General features: G+C 43.0%; 1 protein-coding gene across 8 annotated transcripts in view; it reads right to left on the minus strand.

Annotated features, from left to right (window-relative positions):
* The window catches only part of GCLC (glutamate-cysteine ligase catalytic subunit), a 55,324-nt gene extending 33,836 nt beyond the window's left edge, over positions 1-21,488 (minus strand). For 2 of the 8 annotated variants that reach the window (XM_052809929.1, XM_052809927.1), the window contains exons 1-6: positions 21,272-21,486; positions 7,121-7,233; positions 5,613-5,795; positions 3,044-3,184; positions 2,206-2,264; positions 1,980-2,116 (exon numbers count right to left, since the gene is read on the minus strand). In XM_052809929.1, coding sequence (XP_052665889.1) covers positions 1,980-2,116; positions 2,206-2,264; positions 3,044-3,184; positions 5,613-5,795; positions 7,121-7,233; positions 21,272-21,421 — 783 coding nt within the window. In that variant the 5' untranslated portion in view covers positions 21,422-21,486. Of the gene's footprint in view, positions 1-1,979; positions 2,117-2,205; positions 2,265-3,043; positions 3,185-5,612; positions 5,796-7,120; positions 7,234-17,828; positions 18,011-20,270; positions 20,644-21,271 lie in introns of those variants that run through there. The other 6 variants (XR_008238515.1, XM_052809925.1, XM_052809924.1 and 3 more) reach the window with 6 other exon arrangements.
* Between the last annotated feature and the right edge of the window lie 253 nt (positions 21,489-21,741).

The following is a 21,741-nucleotide window of genomic DNA, read 5'->3' on the forward strand; positions in this document are numbered from 1 at the left end:
AGAAGCAGCTAAGTATGATTTCTCATCACTAATTTTGGACTTCCAGCACTAGGGAGCGTGCCTTGGCCAGGCAGACAGGACACCTACACTCCTTCCCCGACACAGCGATATCTGCCTCCTCTTCCCTTTTATGTTTATTCCAAATCAACATTAAATCCAGGATTCAACCCAGTTTCTAGCCAAACGCCCCATTACAGAGGAGAAGGGCACGGCAGTCTTCTCCAGAGGAGGGCTGCAAGCACTGCAAGGACTGTGGAAAGCAGCAGCTACAAGCACAAAGCTCAGCAGGCACAGGGACGTGAAGCCTCAAAAGGGGCAGGAATGCAATGGTTTGCCTTTCTGTTCGCAGGGGAAGCACCTCCCACCCCACCATTGCTGCGGGCTGTCCCACCGAGCTCATCAGGACATTATTTTTAACCTTGGAAATACATGAAACTAAGTTGTAGCTTGGTGCAGTGAGGGAAAAAAAAAAAAAACAAAACAAAACAACCAACAAAGGGAAGTATGCATACTGCAAACTACCTTACAGAAAATAGGTGGGAAATACATGTTTTCTCCTAGTCAGTTATCAAGAATTATCAGCTGATACACAAGAAGCTGCTTATAGCACCTACCAGCCTTGTTTTCATTCCCCCTTTGATGATAACAAGACTACCGAGTCTGAATTTGACCACTGATTACAAGAACGGGGAATAGTAAAATGGTATTCCATAAAAAGGAATTTAATGTATTTTTAAACAAGTTCATACAATGACTGAATGGTAAGGCTGTATTTCTTTTATTGGCCTTAAATAAGAAAGAGATGGTACAAAACAGACCACATCAAACTTAACACCTTGTAAAAAACACACAGTATTATATACACTTCACTACTTCCATCAGATCCTCCCTAGTTTACCCTTAGTGACAAGGGCTTTTGCAGTTTCTGGAAGGGAAATGCTTTGAATGGGGTCATTTCTGCCAGTGCTATGAAACAACAGCAGCTTGGAGAATTTGCTTTAATCCCCTAGAGCCTTAACACTAGCCTCTTCCTAGCTCTGCTTCCAAGACAGTGGTGGCAACAGGCAGATTTTATCAACAGTCAAATACATCACTACTACTTAAGGCATCAGCCCCTAGCATCAGGTTACTACAATAGAGAAACTTTTAAAACAAGCAGATATTTAAAGGATTAAAGCACTGCCAAGATACAGCACCTGAATTTAAACAGAGGATACTGTAAGATAGTAGTAACTCAGGCAAGTCAATGAAAACAATAAAAAGTGGGCATGTGTTAATGGGAGAAAACAGAACCAAAAATATCTCCCAGTACGCAGTAACAGAAGACAGCTACCCATGTGGATTTGGCAGGTTCATGGTACAAGCAGTGAGAAGACTTCTTAGCAGATAGCTAAGAACATTTAAGGATGAGAAATTTTATACAGAAGTTCATGCTGTTTGTAAATAAAGTTATACAGAGGGAGAAAGCTACTTATTTTTAAAGGTATTCCAATGACTTCTTGTCACTCCTTGCTTTTGCTGTTCTAAGAATGGGGAAGAGGGGAAAAAACCCCAAATGAATTACCAAAAAACCCCACACATTCCTACAAGACAGCTCAGTTTCCATTCCCACAGTGTCCTTTGGTCACGCCCGAAAGACTACCACAGTGGAAGATGATCTTTCACACTTGAAAAGTGCTGCAGTTCCAGCAGCAGGTGCTTCATCAAAATGGGTTTGACCAGTTCAAGAAACCCTTTCAGCAAGGCATCCAATCACATCTGAATACTAGCAGAAAATAAACATAATGCAAACAGACCTGGATTTTAAGGCTAGATTACCAGGTATACGATTAAATTTGTTGGTTTATTCCCCCTTTTGCCACTCTGAAAATGCATCAGTTGAATTAAGCTAGAGAAATTAGACATAAGGCAAGTCTTAAAAAGGGAAGCGTTTAGGGAAGACAACGTTCAGTAACATCTTGAAAGCAGATGCATTTTACCTGAAGACAGCAGTTTCCCATTCCAAACCCCATAGCATCCATGTATATATAGTCTGGCTTAGCCGCCTTTGCTGCTTCTCCATCATCATTAGGAAACGTTTCGATAAACGGTGATGGTGTGTTCTTATCTTTAAATACTGTGTGAGAAATGCAGGTACTCAGTAACCCAGAGCATTAGATTGAATAATTATTTTGAAAAGCAAAAAGATAGATTGAATTTACTCACTTGGTACATTTATCACAACCTTCTCTCCTCTTCGGTGCCGAATGTTTCTGGTCAGTGTACTACAACAAAAAAAAGTTTGCTGAAATATCTGAAAGTTTCTCTTTATGCAAATGTTTTTGCAGTTAGTTTCTCAGCAATTCTCAGGGTTTCAGAATGTCAACTTTCTATTTATTTTAAGCATTTTCCTTCAGGACGCTTCTTTTCCCAGCTTAAGATAGACTGTAACAGATACAACACTGAATTTTAATTCACTAAAGTCAGTCTTATTTTCATGGACTTCACAGTACTATGCTAATAGAATAGGCAGAAGTAAAAGGCTACTGACCTGAAGAACAGAAGGGCAAGCAAAAAGACATGCCTAGTTTTTAAATAGAATGATTTTCGTCCTCCTAAATCTCTCCTTACAATGCAAACCCCTCTCAGACTATACAAGTAGTTTGATACCATGCTCCATTTCAGAGCAACTAGGGCAAGTTACCAAGTACACTGAGATGTTGCTGCGACATACCTGAGTTGAGAGCTGAATTAACTCTGATGAAGTGGTTAGCCATGGGATTTCGAACTGGAAACAATTTTGCAGTAGCATATGCAACACCTTTTGCCCCATAATGGTGTGGACTACTATATAAAGTTACCTGAACTTAACAGTTTACTTTAAGTCACTTTGACAGAAAATACATGTCATCACAACCATCTCTGTTCCAGTCCTTGTGAAATCTGCACCAACTAGCCACATAGCTCTCTATTCCAATAATGTAAAGAAGTTGCAGGTATACCTATGATATTTAGGCACAGAAAAATATTCAGCTTCTCATTCACACTCCCCAAATACCCTTACCTAAATCTAGGATGTTTATTGATGGCTTCATCTGGAAAAAAAAGGGATTTTGAAGCTCCTCCTTCTACTGGCGTTGGCTCATATTCCGGCAGCGTAAACCCAGGACACCCTAACCTATGTAACACAACAATGAGATCCAAGCTGTAATGAAAACAGACTGTGATTTTTAAAATGGTCAGATGATCAGAGACTAGGATTCCAGTAGACAAAGGAGTAAAAAGAGATTTTTTAAAAACTTGCATCTACCATGAGTATTTCTGAAGCACATTTCAAGATTGCTACCTACGCATATGGAATTACCAGAAGAGGTCTTAAAACAATTGCTGTTAAAAGGTCAGCACGTGCCAACAACTAGCTTCTGGGGTGGTTAAAACATACCTTTTTTTGTTTGTTTGTTTTTTAAAACCGCTACTCTATCATTGGACAGAGAAACATAATAAACAAAGAAAAGTTACAGCTATTAGGTGTAAAATGCTGAGAGATATGCAAGTAAATCAGAATACAACCCTCCCCCTTGGAACCTCCATTGTAACTTTAAGAGTCATCTGAAACAAGAATAAGTAGGTTTCCAGTACAACTGAGACAAAGGAGCATTTGAGAAGTTGGAGGTAAAGTTGCAGAAGATTAATTTCTCCATGCTGCACAGTATAAAGGACAAAGATTGTGCTATCTTGAGAGGCTCTAGCATTTGGATGTATAAAAAAGGGTTAGCTGATACAACTACACGCAAACTACTCAAAATACCAGGAAACACACTTCTGGAAATACTGTTTATGCTCAACACTTATTTCACTATTAGTTTCTTCTTCTTGGTTTAAGTATACAAGGTATCCTACAGCATGTAAACCCAACTTCATCACTTATGTAAGTGCAACATTATAAACTGCATCACTCCAGTCCTCAAGAAGGAAAACAACCTCCTGGTCCAGTACTGAGGCCTCATAAATTTAAGAACTAGGGATACACATTTAGCTTCCAAGGTAGTATTTTTTAATATTCAAGCATTTTCAGGTTTGCTCATTTTTAACTGAGTTATTTTAATTTGAATAAGCCTACCATTTTGCCCTTCTTTTGTCAGCACTCTAACAATTTTTTTTGTCTTTTCAGATGCAGATTTTTTTTATCATACACACATGTATATGCACAGACACACTCAGGCATATGTACATGTTATTGCAGAGAGAACATAGCAAAAGACCCCAAACCACAAAACCTCAGAAATACACGTTAGCGAGACTCCAGTCAAACCAACAAGGACTTGAATGGCAAGATAGCAAAAGGCAGAAATAAGAAACTAAATAGCCTAGGGAGAGCAATCTCTAAAGGATGAAACTATGTTTGTGATGATAAGTAATAAACAAACTACATTTTATTATTTACTGGCTTTCACTGAAGTCCAATGTATTGCTCCTACAGTGATATAAAAAGTGTTTCTCTGTATCTACAAAGTGTTGAAGAACTCCTCTCCCATTATTCCTTGCACAACTGGGTCTGAAATGTTTGTATACAAAATTTATTAAATGACATAATCTATTTGTAAGGTTGCAGGGCAACCTCCCACCCCCAGTTCTGTAACACACTGACAGCTCTTACTAAAAATATCTAGTATAGCTCCCATAAAGAGGAAGCATTATTTTGTCAACAGAGTCTTCGTAAAATAGCATTAATGGGGCACAACACAAGCGTTTTGGTACCTGAACTTCACTGCTATGTCACATTTTGTGCTGTTCGTGCTCTCAGCAAAAATTTAGGGCCATTACATTCTGTGCTATAGAAGAAACCAGCAAGTAAGACCAGCTGTTTCTCTTATACTGCAGAGCAATTTTTTTACTATTTTAAACATAACTACCTTCATTCATTTGACTGACCAGGCTAGTTAGACTGAATGTAATAAATCCCTACCTAGAATTATGTTTGAAAGAAACATACAAAAGTAGTTTCTCCAAGGTAAATGAAGTATATTCTGAATTTCATTTCTTCAAGAGTGTCTTTACAACAATGAAAAGGAGGAAATCTACACTTTGTAAGGGTGTTGTGAACCGAGGAGAGGTGCACTTCTTGCTAGATTCAGTAAGTACAGTATTATAGAAGTTTTAAGTCTTCATTTTGTAAGGATAATCACATTCCTGTTCTACTGTGTGTTCCAAGCAACCAAAAGAAGTTTGCATGTGCTTTAGTGAAAAAGTAGAGTTAAAAAATAGATCAGGTTATCCATGTTTTACAAAACTGCTATTTATAAAGATCAAAGGTTGCAAAATAAGTAAAGAGAAACCTTTTATATATGATTTGCCATATCAATTCAAGATACTCTACATACAGTATTTTATGTTACAAATATTCAGGTACTCTACGAATCATCACAAATTAGAAGTAACCTAAAAGTATAAAATATGCTTATTTGTTTGTGTCACTGCAATAAGAATTTTAGGAAACATGACCAGAACATTAAGCCAAAGTACTTTAACTGAATCGTATTTTGCTCTGTTTCATTGTACAGTTTAGCTATATGTAATAAAAAGTTTATAAGGACAATAGCAAACACAGCATTACGCTTCAGCAACCACCTCACCTTGGAAATGACGTCACAGTACAAACAGCCTCATTTTCTTTGAGCACAGAAGCAGCCTCTTGCCGTCTTTTTCTCATGTTGTCTTGCACGGTGTTGAATTCAGACATGGTTCCCCCATACGGCTGCCCAGGCGTCCCTTCTATCATGTAGCTTCCATATTCTGGTCGCCAGAGTGTTGGGTGGCTATAAAAACCCCAAAGCCTCATTTAAATATTTCTACAACTTCAAAAAAGATGGATTATTTACAAGAATTTCAGAAATGAATGCAACTTTCAAGAAAAATCTCCTAAAGTTGATTGTTTGGTAGAGTAACACAATGTACCTTCCAATGTACCTCATTGCCAGGAAGCAGTGAAAAGAAAGTTTGGCAGTAGGAAGTGTTGCTGTATAGTGCAATAAGTAGGATTTGCCTATGTCAAATTGCAATCACCTTTAGTATCTGTCTCAAGCTTTGTTTCTTGGGGTTTTAACTGAAACTGGAAAATACAGAGCATTCAACTGCTTCCACAGTAAGGAAGGCAAGGCAAATGTTACCTGGTCCTGTTTCACAAATTTATTAGGTTAAGAAACCACATGAAGTTTGAGTGCACCTAGTCACCCCTGAAAGTAATACCTTCCCATCCCCTTGCGAAGCCATGCCATCTCTATGGAGCATACTCTACCAGAGGCAGAGCCACATCTCCCTTGCTGTTCTTCTGGCAATAGCAGTTTTGAGCCTAAAAGCAAAGGGATTCCTTCTCGTAGGCTTTCAATAGTCCCTCTACCAAGCAAGACAGACAGGGAAGCCTTACTGGAAGATGGGGTTAAGGTACCTAGAAAGCAGCAGACAGGCCCAGGGCATAAAAGCCTTTCACTGCAACAGCACAGTTTCTCCACCTTCCTGTAAGCTGTGAGCTGCTTTTGGCTCTCTTCAGCCAACACACTTCCCTGTCTCTGGTCTCATTTCTCTGCTCCCATCAATTAAAAGGCAACTCACACTTCTCTGGCTAGTTGAAGTAGGGATATGATCCAGTTATTCCTGAAAACTCCATGCGAGAGGATGGGGAAGAACTGCCCTGCTGTCCTCACACCTACCTTCCTAATTCTGCCAAAAACAGGAGACTGCTCCTACAGACAACAGGCTTCCCCGTACAGCCCTCGCTTGCTCTTGTAGTCAGGGATATACATATGCTTTATGGGGCAGGGGAGGTGTAGTACCCCATTAGTGTGTACACACAGACACAAAACCAGAGCAAGACAAAACAAATACCCAAACTGCAACTTCTGTGGGCTCACCCTTTTATCCTCCTTTCTTTCAAGTCATAACACCAAAGGTGCATGGACTACCTGCAAGTGTGCTCAAAATCTTTCACTGCCTGCACCCCAACTTCATCTGAAAATATCGGTATCTGTGGCTCAGTTTTACCGAAAACAGACTTGAAAGTTAAGCCAGGTCTACAAAATTCTGTACAGTATCTAACAGGAGAAAAAAAAAAAAAGAAAAAAAGGAACAAGAAACAGCTACTCACTTGGGGTTTACCTTCTCCCCCTTGTCTTGCAGTGTTTGAAGAACTTCTTCACCGCAGAGCACCAAGCGCACTTTCTTATTCTCATGGTCAAATTTTACTAACATATATTCCACCTTGTAAACAATAAAAACAAAATAAACAATTAAATAGTAAGAATTTGTTCACACACAAACACAATGGCACATAATCTTAAGCATCAAGTGAAAAAAAAAAAAAAGATGTCAGACTGAACTTTATCTCTACAGAAGCTTAAAAACCATCACTAACTAAGAATGCAGTAAACAATACCACAGAAGATGGCTGCATGCTTATTTCATCTTGAACAAAGAATTGAAATTCCTTGAAAGCAGCCTTGAAAATTTTTTTCCTCCATTTCTAGTTGTGGATATTTCGCCAAAAGGTTCCTGAATTTGTATTTGCCTCCACGTTATTTTTCAGACAAAAAACCCCTTAAACCCCTATGCAAGCTATTAACCACAAACATCTCTGTTATCCCATGAGTTACAGTCTCTGCTGCTGACAAAAAAACAAAGAAACGAGACATCCATTTACTCCCATCACTTGTTGGAGCTATTTAAGACTAGCACGACAGAGCCTCATTCACACCACAGAAAGCCTGGGGTTGTTACAGACAGCACGTTATTAACGCACTCCAGCTCTTGGCACAGCACGGGGGTTTCTACCCCTTCCCGATTCAGCTTTGCTGCCACCTTTTCTTGCCCTCCTGCCCAGCGGCGTACCTTGCCCCCAGGACCTCGACCTCCCGGCCCCTGTCCCTGCCCAAGCCAGGACCCACACCCGCTCCTGGTGACACGCCGCCGGCGGAGAACTCAATCCAACAAGCTGCTAACAGCAGCACTGCCAACGCTGCATCCGAGCACTGGAGGATACCGGTTCCCTAACAGATTATCGGAAAGCAGCCAAACCTGGAACACCCTCATGTCAAACTTTCTATTCCACGCACGCTTGCTATGAAAGCTCCCACAAGGATTTTTAGAGCACCGCTGAGCATAGCAACTTAACAGCTGCCTGGACCTTATAGGCCTTCAATACTTACTGATACAATCTATATCCTGACACCTATTTGGCAGAGGATGCTTTGCACTGTTTAGGAAGTGTGAAAGACAAAACAGCCTCCAAGCGTGATGTGCCACCTGCCACATAAAAGCAGAAGTCATACATGGAAATGTATCACAAGGGTACTGGCTTTGAAAACCCCCAGCTGGACCAGCGGTGATACGCAGTGCCTATTTTTGGAGGCTCTCAAACCACTGCCTCCAAGACTTTGACAACTCCATCAACCTGTAGTTAAAAATTCAGGCTGCAGTTCCACAGCTAGAACTTGTCAGAGGTTTTGCACCGTGCTCCTCAGTTTTGTTTTCCAACACTGCCTAGAACTGCATCCACCGGTACTTGCCAAACACACTGCTCCAGCCCCAGGAATTTAGATTCACACAAGATGCTGATGTTAAAGTTGCAGTGTATTAACACGTGGCAACTTCTATTTAGTACAGAAGTCTGATGTTTATAGGAAAACAGCTTGCCAAAACAGGGAACTTGTGCAGTGTTTTCCAGCACACTGTAAGTAGATTTGTGGGCTTCATGTTCTTTGGTTGCTTCCGTGCTCATGGAAGAGTTATTGCTGGCTACTATGACAATGAATATAATCCTCTGTTGGGATTTGTGATTAAATCACAAGCAGCATTATCCAAGAGTGTTTGTAATTCTACAGAATCTGATTAGACACAAACTCTAGAGGGACTCATTCAGCAATTATACATGTTCTCTATATTTTTTTAAGATCAGATTTTAATCCCCTGAAGAAAAATAATGATTTCTAGTTTCTGTGCAAGACAGCATTTCTTTGTGTGTATATTTTCTGGTTTGTGTGTATTATGCCACAGTAATCTACTTGAGATAGCTGCAGATGGTAGTCAACCAGAACACACTCCAGTGCTGATTTACTTGTTGCCTAGTACCAGTCTCTCCAGTGATACCTGACCCACGATCACTGTCAATAAAAAGTGACTTCTCTCCCACCTTCCAGTTTCCTACCATGATCAACATCATCTCCTCCTGCTTTGGAAAAGCATCATCCTCACTGGGACCCAGCCTAAACTAGAGGAGGTAAGCAACCACACAGTTCTCTGAGTCATACGGACGGACGTGTGAATGGGCACGAAGCCCACCGCACACCTGGCCTCCCACCACACCGCCTGTGTGGGCTGGTGGCAGAAGGCAGGGCAAAGGAGCCACGGCTGCCTTCGAGAGACCCCAAAGCTGAACATTCGTCCACCGTTACATGAGTATGTTACTGTGGTTTAGCCTCCTGTCTTAAAGACCCCTCTCCAAACATAACTGCAATGAGCTGGTAGTGTGAACATTGCACTTCCCTATAAACCATATTACAAGTTTCACGATATAAAGTAAGCCAAAAGCGTAAAGAAACATTAAGCCAAGAAGGCAAAACCAAAGAAAACAAAGTGTTTCATAATCTGTGTGCAGTACTGAATACACTGCATTTATGCATCTAGCTTTAGAAACAACTACTACACTTGTCTCCAGAAACATTGACTAAATCTTCAAAGCTGTCTTAACACACAGAAGATCTGCCATTAATTTTAATGAGAAAAGAAAAAAAACTTCAGACGGCTGCCAACAATTCCAAGTAACCCACAGAGTATCTGCCAACAGAGGGACTGACTGAATAGGCACCCTTAAAGAATTTAATTTAAGCTCATCAAAAGATTTAGCCTACAGCTAGAAAGAGAGAAACAAATTCAGAGTTCATGCATTTTTACATTTAACTTCAGCTCATCATTCACAGACTTCTCACATGTTTTCTATCCACAAAGTTCAGAGAATTGCAGCCAAGCTGAAAGCATCAGGATGCCTGGCAGAGCTTCAAGAGTCCCAAAACCAAATATGCAGGGTTTCACCCAACATTCGTAATTCATCATCTTGCAAGCTCTTCAGAGATCACTTGCCTTCCTAATTTTAGCTAGTCTCTCTAGCAAGCAGCAAAATACATGTCAGGTCAAACTACTGATGCAGGCGGCTGACAAGCAGCCTTGCTAAGAGCCAGCTAGGAAAGCGCACCCTGCCATGGTAAGAAAGGCGGCCGCTTTGGACCCAGGCGCCCAGCCGGTGCTCTCACCCTGCACCAAACCCTACGCATCTCTACCCTCCGGCCGGCACACGCTGCCAGGCTGCCGAGGACAAGAGACGGCCTCCCAGCTTCTCCCTGCAGACAGACACGCTCAGCACTGCTTCAGCAGATGAACCTCTGACCAGCCCAGGTCTGTCTGGCTTGCAGAAGTGCTGTGGCACCTTACCAGGAGAAGGAACAACAGTTTGGCAAAGCAAAAGCTGTAAATCCACATGCACACACAGAGCAAGCCTAAAAAAATTGTTCAAAGTTAAATGCATTAAAAAAGTAAATAAATTCTCAGTTAAAGCAAATAAGCTGAGTACGAGAGATCTATCCACGAGCCAACACAAGGAAAAACCATCCTTTACAGGCTTCCTTCCTCTCAGCTACCAACTTGCAACGTACTGCATCTACAGATTACTTCCAGGCCAGCTCCATTCCACCGCTGTATCTTCTAGAGACAGAGCATGAACCATTAGCTTGCTGGGAGGACAGCCCCAAGAATGGCTTTACTTCACTTGTCACGATTATTTCTCAGTCGGCTACCAAGGAAATTTCAAGCTTTTGAAAATTATTTGACATCGCCTCTGTAAATACAACCACAAGAGAGACCTTGAAGCCCCTCAACGGAGGAGGAGCCAAACCACTCTCCTTGCATGGAGCCAAACAGTTGTGCTGGACTTGCTCGGTGGCAAAGTGAAAGACAATTGTTCTCTGGAAATGGGTAAGCATGTCTGAAATTGTGTTTGAATGCCTGAGTTATTTGACCATAATTACACATATTATTTCTCCATAAAGGACACTACTTAAAAATGAAGACATATCAGTCAAGCGACTCTTCAGTAGCAATTCTAAGGAACAAGAAAAACCAAAGTTGACACACGTCCCACATAATATCACCGTCCAAATACTTGCCTTGGCACTGGTCTGCTTTCCAACATCAACCCCCCTCCTCACACACTCAATTTTACATCATCATGCTAAGTACACTGGGAACAAAACCTATCTAATAGTTGAGAATAAAGCCTCTACTCTAGAGTTAATGTTAAAATGCTTTTAACATTCAAAGTATTTGCCACAAGGTTTTTCTGCATATGAAAACACAGGTAAGCATACAGTCTGGACTTTGGTAAGCTCAGAAGTAAGGTGCCAAGAAGATTATAAAATAGAGGAAAATAGTTTAAGAAGAATGATCTGAAAAGCTTTTTTGAGAGGAAAGCAATGCAAGTCTGTACACTCTCCACCTGTGAAAAACATCTCCCTGTGTTCACCTTTTACCACAGTCCTGATCATCCATCTCAGCTGTGGATCTCCCATCACTGGAAGTGTTCAAGGTCAGGTTGGATTAGGCAACCTTATCTAGCGGAAGATGTCCTTGCCCACAGCAGGGGGGTTCAACTAGATGAACTTTGAAGGTCCCTTCCGACCCAAACCATTCTGTGATTCTAAAAAAAACCTGATCACAGGTGACTCACGGACCACTGCTGTTCTTCGAGGACAATCTTACTGACAGTTTCTTTCTCCTTCCACTGGGCAACTACTGCCGTATGTACTTGGAGCAACTGTTAGCAGTTTCCTCATACATACCTTCCGTTGAGCCTGGAGCTTTACGAGTAATTGGAAATTTTTCCTAAACACCCAATGAGGTCTCATGGCTTTTGTTTACTATTACCAAAAGCCACTGCAACACTTAATGTAAGTATTTTCATGCAGTATGCCTCATATATTTATGTATGCAGTAGAAAATAAAATCTAGGTAAACTTTCTTCTGAAGAGCATCAAAGAAACAAAACCCTTTTCACTAGTTACTAAGCTCCATTATGGGGAAAAAAAAAAGTAGTTCCCCCATACATTTATTGGTCAGTTAATATATCATTAAAATACCATGTATCATTAAAATGACAGTCTACGGAAGAACAAAGTTTTAATAATCTGACTGTTCATTGAAGAACCTCTGCCACAAGTTTTCAGTGTTAAGATAGAAAAAGCAGATTTCTTCTGCAGGTGCACATACTTCTGATGAATGTAGAGCATAATACTCAAGAATTTTTTTAAATGCAGTTATTTTCTCACTACTGCTGTGATAAAACATGGAGCCACAGTAATAACCAGCTGGTAATGTACCTTTAATGGGAGGTTTACTGGCCCACAAAAGCAACTTTAAGCCTGAGGGAGCAAATTTCTGAGGAAAACAAGTCTGGAAGAGCCACAGAGGCTGGTTAACCTGTTTCTAGCCAGCAAGCCCCCAGACCGTGCACTGACACAAGGCAGAGCACTTCCACACTCATGAGATTACCATGGGTGTTCTCTGCCACAGCAATAACTTCAAAAATCTGCCACGAATAGCAGAACAAAGATTCCAATGTATTTCCCCAAATGCTTAATTTTGATTCAAGCAGATTGGAAGTGGCCAATTCAATAAACAAAGCACTGTCTCCAGCTCTATATGAAACCGACTCACAGAAACCATGCCCTAAAACCAAAACACAACTGATTTTTTATATTACACTGACAATAAGCAGAAAATGAAGAACTTCTATGCCACATTAAAGATGACAACAGATAAAGAAAACGAAGAGGATGCAGTCAACACAGCCAGCCCCAGCTAAGCGCTCCTGCCTGTTCCCCCTCCCACTTGCCGACATCGGGTCTGCAGATTTTCTTTTTCTGCACGTGGTAAGATGTGACTAAGGGATGTCCTTTGCTGCACATACCACAAACCAGGAAGCTGGGTTATTGAAAACTAAAATCTAGAGGTTATAACCATTTGCATGCTTCTAAAGAACAAGATGTGGCGCATTAGAGAACAAAGCGTCTCTTCTTTGACTGCTGTACTATGTAACACCTGAGGTTAGTACTATAAAAAAACCCACTAGGATAATGTTAATTTTAGATTTCTGCAGCAAAGACAGCTTTAAGACACTCACTTATGAATTTTTAGATTTAGAACAGAACAAGTTTTTTTGGCACAGCTATATTTTCTATTCCACACAGATGTTTTTAGGGACTAGTAAAAGACCATTTATTCAACTGTGAAACAAGATGCTACAAGCTTGTAAGTTGCCTCTTGCATCAGAAAGCAAGAAGAAAAAAAAACCACACAAGCAACACCAACAAAATCTTTCCTGTACTCATTCTTCTGACTCACCCTTTCTGATACTGTTAATTAACTTGCTGTGCACAGCAAGAAGTAGTCATCCTGTGGCAAAAGAGGCATTACAATAGACAACAATCCCATGACAAGACCATAGCAATTCACTTGACATCCACAGAAGGAAGTTCACTGTGAACTGAATATTTCTTTACCAGAAACATACAAACGGCAGATAATTTAAGCTTCTCTTACTAAGACCTGAGATCAGGAAGGAGAAAAATCAACGCTTGCTGTGGGGCCTGGTCACAATGACAAATTGCAGCTTGTTTAGGGGAAAAAAAAAAACAAAACCCACAACAAAAACCCGTCTCCAAACTGGTTGCCATGAATTAGCTTTTGAAAAAGCATCTCACTGTAAACTACAGCAAGTCCTGCACTGTCACATACACAACGCATCCAGCGGCAAAGCTCACAGGTAGGTCAGTGGTGCTGCACTACAACCGACGTGTATCTTAACACCCAGCCACAGAAGAACTGAGCAAGAGGGAGCTGAAGCGAAGTAATAAGTCATCGGGGAGGTTAACACATCATGCATATTTTGAGAGCTAGAGAATTTAGATGTGATTCAGTTTAGGCTTTCCCTGACACAAGGATTAAAGCCAGGCAGAAAAAGTAGTGTCATGACTGTCAGCCAAAGCATCCAAGGAAGGAATAAACACAGAGACTCTTCAAGGGCACGTATCTTGTTCAAGTCAAGATTTAAGGAGTTCTATTTGCATGCATTAGCGTACTCATTTTAGAGGTTGCATATACACATTCAAGGCTGTCAAGCAGCATGAACTGATGCATTAACATTGTACCTTCAGACCCTGCCCCAGAAACACCACCATGATAAATAGCAGGTGCAACTACAAAACGATTTAAGGAAGCACTAAATCTATTTGTAAACAAATAATGCCACTGTCCCTTTACTTAGCCAAATAAGCTCAGGGATAAAGGATGAACAAGCAGACACGTGACAGATAACCAAATCATTCACGAGTGCTGCTTCCCCCCGCGCGGCAAGCAGGCAAGTACATTGATTAAGACAGCTCCCATTCAGATGCATCCACACATGCGGTGTTTGGCAGGGGGCCATTGTGAGGAATTTCTGCATGAAAGAAATTCAAAAACACGTTCTGTTCAGGGAATTTTGCTGGGGGAGGAGGAGACTAAAAGTGATTGTCTTAAAATGACAAGAGCTCAAATGTAAAAAACAATTTTGTAAGACTTCAGGCTACGTTAGCTTTATTCTAAGCACAAGATTCCCAGGAAAAGCTTTAAAACAAAGCAATTTCTGCACACCAGTATATTGCAGCAGTTTGTACAAAGTGGGAATGTGAGATCATCTAATATTGATGATGAATCTGTATAATGACTTGGCTGAATTTTTTTTGAAGATCTATTATTGACAGCCAGGAAAACACAACAACTATTTTTTGTGATTCTGTTTTATTTATAACATAAACAGTAAAAAGCTAGTTAGAAAGTTTCAGATTAAAGAAACCCCACGAGTCATTCAACAATTATCTAAGTGGTTTGGATAGAGTGACATACATCTTGCAGCACGTGGAGTTTAAAGAAATAATAATAGTGTCTATTCTTGTCATCCATGTAAGCGTCTATCTCAGCTTCAAAGATATCATGTGGCATCTTGTTCCACAGGACATCTAGGCTTTGTGAAGTAAGTAATTATCTTAAAAGGACATCTGCTGCTTTTCTGTTCCATTAGGTTAGCCAAATTTCTTGTAAAATGAGAAAAGAACACCACCTTTCCTGTACACCGTGATGCACTCTGAACCTACTGCTTCTTTTATCAGTCACAGTCCTTTCTTAACTCCATTTGAAGATTTCCACGTGCACGTGTGTGTGTGTCTCACCAAGCCTCACTGTTGTCTTTTAGTGAAGATGACCAAAACTTCATCTGTGTATTTTAGGGATAGTAGTTGTACTTACTTTATGCAGCTGGTGAGCTAGATCCACCGTTGTTAAAAAATGCCCTAGACTTTGTTCCTGGTTTTAAATGGGTGACAGACAAACAGGAGCCTCAAACTGCGTGCATCTGAACCCAAATCCATTTCCTTAAGATGCAGCAATTATTTTACCATTCTGAAGTCCTGCAGACTGTAATGCAACATCACTGATCATCATTTACCCATTGCTACTGCCCTGAAGAAAACCAAAAACATACAGGCTGGAAACTGCAGCAGACATTAATGCAATAGCTAGGTCCCTGGGAAGAATCATTCAAAAGGAAAAGCAGCTCTTTTCACAGCTCAGCCTTTCGTTAGGAAAAAGGAGAAAGCTTTAAAGAGGATCATGCATCATGTAATCAGAAGCAACACCTTTCAGACATTCTAGTAAGAATCCTCTGGCCTCTCTTCTTGCAGCATCTGAGAAGGGCTGCTTTGCTTCTTGCACGAGGAAGTGCTGAGCAGCAAATGTTCATTTTAGTTCTCATTTAACTTATTTACAAGGTATAATTAAAAAACTAATGGATAAGGAGGGGAATGAATCAAAAGTACAGAAGACAGACTAAAAGGTTAAAAAAGACTGAGAAAGAGATAACAGGCAACAAAAGAAAACCCACAGAATTAAGTCAGGAAGATTTCAACTTGCAAGCAGTGTGGTGGCACATTTTTCACGCTGCCTCATACAATTAATTATCATGCCTATTTTAAAGGCTCCAAATTTTACTTCAAGTTTCCATGAAGAAAACAACTTTCTAAAAGCTGAAGAAGCTTATTGTGTGCTACGTCCCAACACTGACAGGAACAAGACTCATACACAACAAAAGGGTCATTATGTCCAATTTCACTAAACAAGGCTGGGCAAGTCAGATTGCCATTTCATTCACATATACTTTCAAACAAAACTGTCATGTTTTGCCCATGCTTGCTTTCTAGACCCCTCCTTCTGAGTGGATCTCTCTCCAGCGCTCCTTTCTTGACATCTTGATATGCTGAAGCAGCTCCTCCTTACTCTTTATCATTTCTTTTTCCCCCATCAATTTTCCTTTTCCAACTCTTCTTGCTTGTATAATTTCTTCTCATAGGTGTTCAGCCTGGAGAACAACCAACCTGTCCCATTTAGCAGCAAAACAGACCACAGAAAATAAGTATTACATGCACGTATGAATACATAAGTATATGTAGTTATGCACAAACTGCTGTTATTCGTACACTCGTGTGCATGCTCAGCACAAAGCAATGGCAGTGAGCCTAGCCAAGGGCCAGCCATTCCACTTGTCTGATCCAAGTGTCCACATTAAGCTGCAAGGTGAAATTTAAGCAACATCCGTCAGCTAGAGAAATGCAATCAGCAGACAAGAGGCACTGAACAGCACAGGAGACTGGTAATGCACTGGCACAGAGGAGAACTTTTGGGGACAAAAGCTGGGAGGCAGCAGAATAGGCTTTGCCTTACTCTCAAAACCCCTTTAAACTCTTTTGGTACCACTAATATCTGCCAAGCCGCACAAACCAATCATTTCACATAGTACCTACTAACTCTACTGGAGTTTTAAAACACAGTACTGAGAAGTTGCAGGTTTTTGTATCTGCTGCATAAAAAAAAAAATAAACAAACTTAATGACCACTACTCTGCAAACCCAAAGATAAGCATACATTGTTGGATGGGAGAGGAAGATGAAAACACAAGGAGACTGTGAGACCGTACTGGTTAGTGTGACAGGGTCTCATCAGCAGATCTAATTGTTGCCCAACTTCTGTGTGCATTAAGGCAAGGATAATAAGGAGGGGGTTGATGAGGGACAATGAGATAGTTCAGTGTTTTGTATTTTCCACAGTCAGGAGAAGCCAAGCATAAACAGAGGCCAACTGTCAGTTTTAAATGAGGCAGAAGGATGATAGAGGCAAAGGATCTGTACCTGCAAATGCAGGTTCAAAGAGACCTTAGAAAGATTTTTTTTTTTTTTTAAGCAAGTCTTATTCTCTGTTACACTCACATTTTTAGTCTTTTTTTTTTTTTTTTTTTTTTTTACCATCACAAAGACTTCATGGTTGTGGAAAAGCAGAGTAAAAAAGAACTGTCCCCAAAAGAGACAACAGCTGTTTGGTAAACCCCTTGGTTCTACTAACCCTGCAAACAAGAAGATAGCTGACTTTTCAAGAGGTAGCAGAACCAGTGTTTTGACCTTTCCAGCTCTTTACTTAGGTGAGGATGGGAGCACTAGGGAACGCTACCCTGCAATGCAAGCTGTGATGCTGCCTCACTTCCTTCAAAACAAATGTCACCATCCTCTTCCATTAGCACTTAGCCTCAACACTTTTGCCTGGCACCCAAGAGACAGAAAGCATATAAAGATTCCCCACAGTTTCATTCCCTGGCACAACAGGGAGTGGAGTCCCTAGGAGGTTACAAGCACCTCAAAGGACCACCACAGCTCTATAATGAGTCTTACAACACACAGTGCAAAGTGGAGTCCTGTTGAAAACAGATCCAAAGCCAAGGCTGGTTCTGCACTCACGAGCAAACACCAGATTTCTTTTTCACAATGGCATCAGCTAGATGGGGACAATCTTTAAAGTATTCACATGTCTGCCCTGAAAGACAAACTCCATATGTGCTATGAAAGTTGTTTTTTTCCTCATATGCATTCCTTAAAAAATGAAGCAAACAAAAAAATACATCTTTCGCCAAATATGGTCTCAGAAACATCTCTCAAACACAGAAGTAATTTTGTTTATTCTGATTTCATCTCTACCATTATGTGAGGGCTGTCATCTTCATTCTTGATTTCTATCTTCAAGAGGTTTTTAAAACAATGAAACACCCTCAGGCTATGACTTTATACATGAAGGTCAAAGTGCACAAAAGGCTTTTTATGAAAATTATCCAATTAGTTGATTCATCTAAGCTGCATGTAAATGTGGCGCCACTTTCTAATAACTAGATATCTGAGAGGAAAAACAAACTTACTGCTTTCCCCACCAGTCTATCTACAGCACAGCTGGAATAAGTTATGGAGACAGGTATGTTTTTGCATTTGCACAACAAAAGCAGACGGGCAGCAGGTATCTGGTACATTAACACACTCCCAAATGCTGTGTTATAATTGCATAATACAGTAGAATAAAGATAAGTTGCCACACCTGAGTTTATTACCATTTGCTAGAATTAGAGGTAGATGATGAACCAGGTTACCTGACCTTCTCTAATGTTCACAGGCATTTCAAATACAGCTCTTACCTCCTTATCAGAATCGTGGCTGTAATCATACTGGTCTTAAAATTCTGCCTCTTGCCACATGAGGCATGACAAAGAAAATTGTGAATCTCCTTAAACATAACACGCCACCATTTACCAAGCATAAATACTTTCTTCAGTATTGTCCCTACGCCAAAGGAAGAATGAGGCTCCTGGGGTGCAAGTTTCACCGTACAGCTAAGCTTACCAAGTGACTAGCTGCAGGTGCTGCAGGGGCTGGTTCTGCTTGCCCCTTTCCTGCACACGCTCCTGCTACTTTCCTCACATCAAGCAGAACTTGTGAAACAGTGGAAGCTCTGCTGGGAAGAAGAACCACCCTAGAAAACTGAATGGGAGAAGAGTTCTCTGCTGGATGAACTTCTTGAACTTACGTAGCCAGTAACAATGCAAGGAAGGCAGAAGAAACACGAGCCTGGAGCAAGGAGAGGGAAGCTGAGCCAGCTCACCAGCAGATCTACCTTAGCTATCTTGTGAAATCTCACCCCAAGAAAGCAAGGACAACTAAAATGTAACACCCACTGAAAAATGAGAACCCCAGCTTAAAGATTATTGAGAAAACCCTCAAGCTATGTCTCAGAGCAATAGGGAGACTCTGTTCTGTCTATATTCCTGAACTTAAGACTGTTGGTGAGGCTCTTCTGTCACAGTAACTGCAGTCATACAAGAGATGTAGGAACACAGAGATGTCAGACAGGGATAGATATATTTAAATTTCCTGAGTCCACATTACTCTGGCTGCAAAACCCTGCAGTGTAGACTAGATATGCTGGCAGCATCATTCCCTTCACTGGACAGATTTTAGTAGCCAGGCCCCCACTCACTCCTCTTGAAAGCAGCTCCTGTGCTCCGTTGCTCGCCTTGCTCAGTGTACTGGTTTTGGCTGGGATAGAGTTAATTTTCTTCACAGTAGCTGGTATGGGGCTATGTTTTGGATTTGTGACCAAAACAGTGTTGATAACACAGGGATGTTTTAGTTACCCCTGAGCAGTGCTTACCCAGAGTCAAGGCCTTTTCTGCTCCTCACCCGACCCCACCAGCGAGCAGGCTGGGGGGGGGGGCACAAGGAGTTGGGAGGGGACACAGCCGAGACAGCTGACCCCAACTGACCAAAGGGATATTCCAGACCATAGGACGTCATGCCTAGCATATAAAGCTGGGGGAAGAAGGAGGAAGGGGGGGACATTCAGAGTGACAGCGTTTTGTCTTCCAAGCAACTGTGATGCGTGATGGAGCCCTGCTTTCCTGGATATGGCTGAACACCTGCCTGCCCATGGGAAGCCGTGAATTCCTCCTTTTGCTTTGCTTGCATGTGTGGTTTTTGCTTTATCTATTAAACTGTCTTCATCTTAACCCACAAGTTTTCTCACTTTTACCCTTCTGATTCTCTCCCCTACCCCACCGTGGGGGGGAGTGAGTGAGCGGCTGTGTGATGCTTAGCTGCCGGCTGGGGTTAAACCATGACACTTAGTTATGTGAAGTATGACAGCAATTCCTTAAAAGAAGAACAGGCTTTAAGAGACAAGGTCTCTCAAGGTACACAAGGGGAACTGCATTTTCCTCTGGCAAAGAGCATCTGTGAACAGCTACTGTTACTACCCAGACAACGTTTTCTCACAAAAGCCCCCACATTGCTCACCTTCTACTCTGCTCTTCCAACTTCCCTGCAGTCACATCACAGACACCTCCAAGTGACAAACAGCATGATAAAGGATGGCTTCTAGTGCAGCACATGCGAAGCTGCTCCCTGTCTCCAGAGAAAGCCGAGACCCTCGGGAAATCCCAGTGATCAATACAGGAGGGAGACTCTGCTCCTCGCAGAGCGCCGTCAAGCTGGGACATAATCCAGTGCAGGTTTGCACAGCAACACACACAAGACCTACGGATAAGGCTACGGTCCTTGGGCACAAAGCACCTGTAACAAAGTTCAAGTCACGACCGGAGTGATCCTCCTCATCCTTGTTCAAAAGACTGGCTGACTTGCGCCGAATGCCTGGAAGCCTTCGGGGTAAAGCCAGGCTCGGCGGGTCCCTTTCCGCTGGGGCGAGCCGGGAAGGACCACGGAGGGAGGCGGTGCGTGGTGAGAGGGCTGCCGCTGCTGAGCCCACCTGCCCACCGCGAGTCCCCGCTTCCCTCCCAAAACCAGATCCGAGGCCGAATTAGCACTACCTTGGAATTTAGACGTGCACATGCTTTAATCGGACCTCACTCCAGAGAAAACAAACAAAGCGACGGGAATGAGCGAGTGCTGCCAGGCATCACCGCTCGCGGGAGCGCACCTCCCGAGGGGCTGCTCAGTGAATTTACGGACGCCTGACGGAAGCGCTGAAAGTTGTCGTAGCCTTCAAAAATCACAAGGTAACAGCGGGGCAACCGTGCTGCGCAACCGGAGGCGGCGAGCGAGCCAGAGGGCGTGCGGGGGGAAACAAAGCCCCGCCGGGCAGCCTGAACTTTCCCCCTCTCGCCGAGCCACCGCGGCCGAGCGGCCGGACCCGCTCCCGGGCACCGCGGCGGGCAGGGCCCGGGCCGCACCGCAGCGGCGCGGCACCTGCGCCCGGGTCGCGGGGGTCGCGGAGGGCCGCGGCAGGCCGTGCCGGTCCGGTCCGGTCCGGTCCGGTCCGCGCCGCGGCGGGGTCTCACCTCGTCGCCCCACTTGAGGACGTCCTTGTGGCGGTCGCGCAGGGCGCGGTAGATGTGGAGGAACTGGAGGATGCCGTGCTTCCGCACGTGCTCCGCGTGCCGCCGCGTGTCCTCCCAGCTCAGCGGCGAGCCCTGCGACAGCAGCCCCATGCCGGCCCGCGACGGAGCGGAGCGGCGGCGGGGCCGGGAAGGGAAGGGGAGAGGAGCGCGGAGCGGAGCGGAGCCTGCGCGGCGCGGCGTGCGCTCTGCGCCGCGGCAGCGGCGGGAGCCGAGCCCGGCGCCACACGTGACGACGGCGGCGCGTCAGGCCGTGACTCAGCACTTTCCGGCGACAGGCCCCGCCCCCCGAGGCCGGCGCCCCGCCTCGCCGCCGGGCAGCGCCTCTGCCCGCCCGCCGCGAGCCCCGGCCCGGGGGGCGGGGCCTGTGGCGGCGGCTTCCCCGGGCGCGGGCGGGGCAGGAAAAGCGAATG

This window comes from Harpia harpyja, chromosome 15, assembly GCF_026419915.1.
Source record: "Harpia harpyja isolate bHarHar1 chromosome 15, bHarHar1 primary haplotype, whole genome shotgun sequence".
Classification (NCBI taxonomy): Eukaryota; Metazoa; Chordata; class Aves; order Accipitriformes; family Accipitridae; genus Harpia; species Harpia harpyja.